At 49.6% G+C, this 6,587-nt stretch overlaps 1 protein-coding gene across 4 annotated transcripts in view; it reads left to right on the top strand.

The window, feature by feature from the left end:
• Nucleotides 1-2,231: 2,231 nt before the first annotated feature.
• Nucleotides 2,232-6,587, top strand: part of svep1 (sushi, von Willebrand factor type A, EGF and pentraxin domain containing 1) — a 77,618-nt gene continuing 73,262 nt past the window's right edge. For all 4 annotated transcript variants that reach the window (XM_031584556.2, XM_031584555.2, XM_031584554.2 and 1 more), the window contains exon 1: nucleotides 2,232-3,315. In XM_031584556.2, coding sequence (XP_031440416.1) covers nucleotides 2,770-3,315 — 546 coding nt within the window. In that variant the 5' untranslated portion in view covers nucleotides 2,232-2,769. The remainder of the gene's footprint in view (nucleotides 3,316-6,587) is intronic.

Here is a 6,587-nt window from a genome sequence, read left to right as displayed (position 1 = left end):
TATGTGTATGTTTGTGTGTGCGCTTGTGTGTGTGTGTGTGTATGTGTATGTTTGTGTGTGCGCTTGTGTGTGTGTGTGTGTGTGTGTGTGTGTGTTAGTGTCATAAAGTAATACAAATAAACCAGTTGTTGCAGCTCTGTGGGATGCCAAATTTCATAATTCATAAATTAGTCATAAGACCTCTATCTTTGCAGCTGCTGACCTTCATGGACACCGGGACAGTTATTGTGTTTAGCTTGGGGAGAACCACTCTGCATTTAAAATCTGTAACACAACCAGGTGTTTGTATGCTCTGTGTGTGTGTGTGTGTGTGTGTGTGTGTGTGTGTGTGTGTGTGTGTGTGAGAGTTTATGTGTGTGTGTGTGTGTGTGTGTGTGTGTGTGTGTGTGTGTGTGTGTGTGTGAGAGAGAGAGAGTTTATGTGTGTGTGTGTGTGTGTGTGTGTGTGTGTGTGTGTGTGCCGTTGATGGTGTGCTTGTGATGATCTTGGCCCCGCTGCCTCATAATCCTTGATTCACGGCACTCATCGCTCTGTAAATTTGCCGCGTCGGCTTCAGATGAGACGGCCAGCAGACCCTCTTTCCCTTCTCCCCCCCCCCCCGCCTGTCTTGTGCCCCCCACCCCCTATCCCCAACCCCAACCCCAACCCCACCCCCACACTCACACACACACACACACATGGGGGCCTTGGGGGCCACTAAGAGGCCCGGGGGTGGGGTCCTGGGGGGGTCCTGGGACTTCCTGTTAAGAACAGGAAGTCCCAGCTGTTACCCCCATACCCCCCCTCCCTCTGTGGTCACACACATCTCCCACACACTCTCTCCTTTTCCCTACTTTCAAGCCCCCAGAACTTTCTGGCATTCTCATCGTCAGAGCTGATCTGGTTTACGTGAGGCACTGACCACTCCCCCGCTCGCTGCACGAGACCAATGTCAGCAGCTTATGGCAGAAACAGTCCCGCTGCTGGACATCTTTTGCCAATTAGATGTCACTTTGTTAGATTGTAGCCTATTGATGCCTTTATTCCCTGCTATGGTTTCAGTTCCTTTTGCGTAATTTCAGATATGCTGTGATTTAGCTACACCCCTGTCTGCACCCCTCTCTTTCTCGCTCTCTCTCTCTCTCTCTCTCTCTCTCTCTCTCTCTTTCTCTCTCTCTCTCTCTCTCTATTTATGCTGTTTGGTGCAGGGATTCATTGCTTTGGTTACAGATAAAATCAACACACGCACACACAATCACAGCACATGTCTGGGTTTAGATTTCCCTGAAGATTCCACAAGAAGATTCCCCCGAAGACTCCAAGAGGGTGAAGGGGAATGACAGAAAGAGGGAGAGACAGACAGAGAGAGAGAGAGAGATAGAGAGAAAGAAAGAAAGAAAGAAAGAAAGAAAGAGAGCACAGGAAGTAACACAGAGAGGAAAATGCTGATTTTACAAAACCAAACTTGCATTGTACCTCCCATGCCATGCAGCCAAATAATGTATCCTTCCTCTTTTTACTCCCTCTGTCTGTCTCTCACTCCTCACACATACCTCCGTGTCCCTCGCAACCTCTCCTTTTCGGTCTTTCCCTCTCTGTCTCTTTTTCACACCCCTCCCTCTTTCTCCCCTCCCTCCATTCGTCCGTACTGATCCACCCCCCCAACACCCACACCCCCGCCCCACCCCCCACCCCCACACTTCCCACCCCCCCTCCGTGTTTCTAATTGTGATGCCTCTTCTACTATCTGCTCTTCTGTGTGGTGGGAGGGTGAGAGGTGGCCGGTGCCAGACATATGGACTTAATCAGGACGCCCGGTGCTGATGTTTTCTTTGGGAATGTTGACAGCCTGACAGGAGAGGCAAGAAGCGCTCCAGTGACACAGAATCTCACTCAAGTCTGAGCGCAAGGAGAGAGAGTGAGGAAGAGGACGGCAGAGGGAGTGGAACAGAGGAGAACGCGTGAAAAGGAGGAACGTAAAAAGGCTCGTGGAAGAGGAAGAAGAAAGAAGAGGAAAAAGGACATTCACATCTGTGACTGCCCCCTTTTCCCTCTTTCGCTGCTGCTGCTGCTGCCATTCTTTTTCTCTCTCTCTCTCTCTCTCCCTCCACTTCTTCTTTTCACTCCCTCTCTCTTTCTCACTCACACACACACACACACACACACTCTCTCTCTCTCTCTCACGCACACATTCACAGGGAGACACGTACACACACACACACACACACACACTATCTCTCTCACAGTGCCTTCCTTCATTGTGTTTTTTTTCTTCTTCTTCTTCTCGAAATGATTTTGGGAAAAAGGAGCCTGGCTGAGATGCAGGAGAGTTACGGCAGCAGCCTCGGGGCAGAGCTCTGAGATCCTCTCGGCACCACACACACACACACACACACACACACACACACACACACACACACACACCTCTGCCAATCAAAGACACAACGACCACAGAGACACACTGAGACAGAGAGGAAGACAAGACAGACACAAAGCGAGAGAGGGAGTCTGAGGAGAGGGAAGACTTGGTGCTTGGACCATTTGGACTGGATCATTCTGACAGAGACAAACAGAGCAAGACAGAGAGAGTGGTAATCTGAGGACGTAAAAGACTTGTGCTTGGACAATTCAGAGAGAGACGGACAGAGAAAGACAGAGAGAGAGCGAGAGAGTCTGAGGAGACAGAAGACTGTGCTTGGACCATTGGACTGGTTTGGATCAAACTGACTGTCCTCATTCACTGACTGAGAGTACTCTGAGGGACTAAGTGCTTCTCCAAACTTAGACGTTATGGCAGCTGTGCGAGGATCCTGGCTGCTGTGGTGCAGCTCTCTGCTGTTCTGGTTCTCTCTCTCTCACCGGTCAGCCGGCTGGCCGTCCTCACCGCAGAAGCGGCAGGTCGGCCTCCGCCCCCAGATGGCCTCCCACGGGTCCGCCGGCGGTGGTGGCCGGCACAACCTGTCGGAGAGCGCCGAGAGCAAGGTGGCGCGCCTGGGCCAGACGTTCAAGCGCAGCGTGCGGGAGCTTCGCGAACGGAGCGGCGCCCGGCTGGACCTGGTCTTCCTGGTGGATGAGTCGTCGAGCGTGGGCCCCACCAACTTCCGCAGCGAGCTGCGCTTCGTGCGCAAGCTGCTCTCGGACTTCCCGGTGGCGCCGGAGGACACGCGCGTGGCCCTGGTCACCTTCTCGTCCAAGAGCCACGTGGTGACGCGCGTGGACCACATCTCGGCGCCGCGCGCCCACCAGCACAAGTGCTCGCTCTTCAACCAGGAGATCCCCGCCATCACCTACCGCGGCGGAGGCACCTACACCAAGGGGGCGTTCCAGAGGGCAGCGGTAAGACAGGCACAGTGTGGAGTGTGAAGATGCTGTTTGTGTGCGAGGATATGCTGAAAGAATTGTCGGTGTGTGTTTGTATGCATGTCTCTCTGTGTGTGTGTGTGTGGTATGACAGTGTGCACATTGAAAACCATTGGCAGACTGGAATGTAGTGCTCAATGAGCAATCAGTGAGTGAGTTTGTGTGTGTGTGTGTGTGTCTGCGTGTGAATGTCTGTGTCTGCACTGTGGATGGAAAGTGTCTGTAAAGGAGGATTGTGAGTGTATGTGTGTCTGCATTATGTCTGCGTATAAAAGACAGCAAATTTGTGAGAAAGTGATAACATGCTCCTGTATACACTTAAGCTACTCAGATGTGACACCAGAGTCATTTTGCTCGTCTCTCCCAAAATATCCTTTTATATGAGTCTTAAATAGCGCTCTGTTTTTCTGGTAACCTCAAACTGCTAGGCATGGCCCCAACACAGCTGTAAAGTGGAATGAGTTCATAGTTTATCTGTGTATTCCATTATTTAGTCTGTTTATGGTCATACGCTCTCACTGAGGAGAAACAGATTAGCAGCTGAAGCACTGGTTTCACCAGCAAAACTCTCTCAGGCTGTTTACTATCATTTTTCACCAGTGAAGTATGGAATCTAATCTGAAACGATAACACGTCAGATCAGCCCATTTATCAAACAGCCAGATGGTAGCTAACGTGGACAGCCCAAGAGCCGAATGTAGAGTAGGCTACTGCTAGTCGGCAGATTTTTTGGGGGGTTAAGGCAGGGTTTACGATGTTTTTGTTGTGGAAATGTACACACACACACACACACACACACACACACAAACACACAAAAACAAACAAAACACTCGCATCCACACATGTCGGCTTCCATCAGTCAAGTTTCGCCTCAGCTGTTGTGTTTGTGGTGGTGGTGGTGGTGGGTTATTGACGTGCCCTGTGTGAGTTCAGAGGATGTGCCCCTGTGCAGCCACAGCAGCACTTCAGATTCCCATCGCACTGCTCCCGAACAGGACGCGGAACGTTCCACTCCACCAGCTTGTCCAAACTCATACCTACACACACTCCGTACAGCACAGCACAGCAGGCAGCCCCGGTCTGAAGTTGTACTCTTCCGTGACTGGAGGGAATATTTGACCTTCTTTTAAACCTCTGTTTCCTACGAGTTCTCGATCACATTGGTGTACAGTTTCAGTGCCACTCTCTGCACCCTGAAGCAGTGCCCTTCCCTAACCGCCTATCGCCCTATCATTGTGTCTCATTCTACGGTACTGGTGACATTTGGGACGGGGGCCTTTCCCACATGTTTTCTAGACTTTTCTAGACTTTTCTAGACTTTTCTAGTCGTTTCCCAACAACATTCTGCAATGTTGAGCTCACAGAGAGGAAATGTTCCCATAAGATAACAACAGCTATCCAGACAGATCTCCCCTGACGTTTTCTCACAGCGGAGCAGTGTGCCTAACCTGCCCTGACTGAAACAAGATGTGAGGGAGACAGCGCTCCCTGTGAATAAGCGGCAGGCCTCCTCCGCTGTTTCATACGCTCACCTGTACAGTATGTCTGTCTCCCAGATGGGCCACTGTCTCGCGTCAGCATGGGAAAGTTATGGAGGGATCAGTGCCAGAGGTATTCAAGCGGTAGGGCCTCAGTGGGGAAAAGCATTCCTAAGGTAAACTGACAGTTAGCACTCTGAGTAACACAGCCATTTTGATCTGGGCAATTATCTAAAGGTATCTCATGAAAATATGGTGAACGTGCTACCTTCAGATAAAAAAGTTTTCATTTAGAAGTGCTTGTATACCGCCTCATGGAAACTGGATATTCAGGACAAAGTTGTCCCGCACTAAGGACTTATGCTCTTAAAATATTTTTAGTAAAATTGCGACAGTATGCGACTTTTATTCATTTTATTGTTTATTACAATAATCATCACAATACGATGCCGAAATCCTTGAAATTCTTAAACTTCACCTGGGCCCATCTCGCCCTCTTAAGTGCTGCTGGGATCTGGAAGCCATTACTGGGCAGCCCTGTGTTGTCTGGAGCGGCAGACTCTTGGGGGCTGCGGAGCTCTCCTCCCCAGCCTGAGCGTGACCGACAGGGGCCAGCCTAAAGGACAGTGTGAGGGTGTGGTGTCTTGGAGGTGCCGGTAAAGACCTGGGGCTGAGAGAGAGACAGAGAGAGAAAGAAAGAGAGAGAAGGAGAGAGAAGGAGAGAGTGTGTGAAGCTTGCAGCTGTGATGAAGGGGAGAGGAGAGAGGGAGAGAAAGGAGGGAACAGAACAACTGAATCACTGAATCACTGGTCAGGAGAGTGGAGGATTTTTCCATCTCGTTTCCATTCCGTTCAGGGTTCCATTCCAAGGTGTTGGGATTCCTGCGTTCGCTTTGCCTCACGTGTTCTCCCGCGCCGTGGGGTTCCGCTAACTAACTTCAGGCATAGGTTTACATTCCACGCTCTATTTTATATATACGGGAGGTCTTTAATGCTGCCAAAACGCATTGTTTTTTTTTTACTTGCGGTTTACTTTGATGAAAACATTCTTCTGGTAATATGATCAGGTTGCAGTGGGGTTTTCTTTTGACTTTAATGCAAACAGGCGGACCAGTATGCTTGGGCTTTCCATACTAAGTCTCCACAGTCTTGATTTTGCCTTTATCCATTGTTCATGCTCAAAGGAGGCCTTCTGTCATGTGACGACACTTTCCAGAGGGCAAATTATACTTCATTTAATTGATATATTTAATCATTTACTACAAGTCATGCAAACAACAATAAAACCATAAGAGAAAATAACACGCGAAACAAACGCTTATTCTTCCCGAGTCTGATGGTTTTGCCTGGTGCCGTTTCTCTTTGAGAATATACAGGCCGAGTCCTTGCTTGCTCCCTCCCTCCCTTCTCTCGTGTTGCCTTTTCAAAATCTCTCTGAGCTCCACTCGCCTTTCTTTCAGCTCTTACACTTCATCCAGAGGATTTGTCTTTCTTCTCTCAGGGGTTGCTATGGTGTGCCAGGGTCCTCCTCCTTCTCCCCCTCTCCAACCCTCGGCCAGAGCAGCCCTCTGAGGATTGGAACAGAGTGTATCCCATTTTCTTTTTCTAACAGTGTGGCTATAAATGTGTGCCACAAGCCTTATTTATTCGTTCAAAACTTGCAAATGTTTTGAGATGTGGTGCGTTAGGCCAGGCTGGTTGTTTTTACCATGTTTAGGCCATCCTTGGAGGGCTTTTGTGAAAGAAAGAACAAATTAGCATTATGGTCCT

The sequence above is a fragment of the Clupea harengus genome, chromosome 18 (genome assembly GCF_900700415.2).
Source record: "Clupea harengus chromosome 18, Ch_v2.0.2, whole genome shotgun sequence".
NCBI classification, from domain to species: domain Eukaryota; kingdom Metazoa; phylum Chordata; class Actinopteri; order Clupeiformes; family Clupeidae; genus Clupea; species Clupea harengus.
Note: the sequence above shows the minus strand (reverse complement) of the source record. Positions and strands in the feature narration are given on the sequence as shown.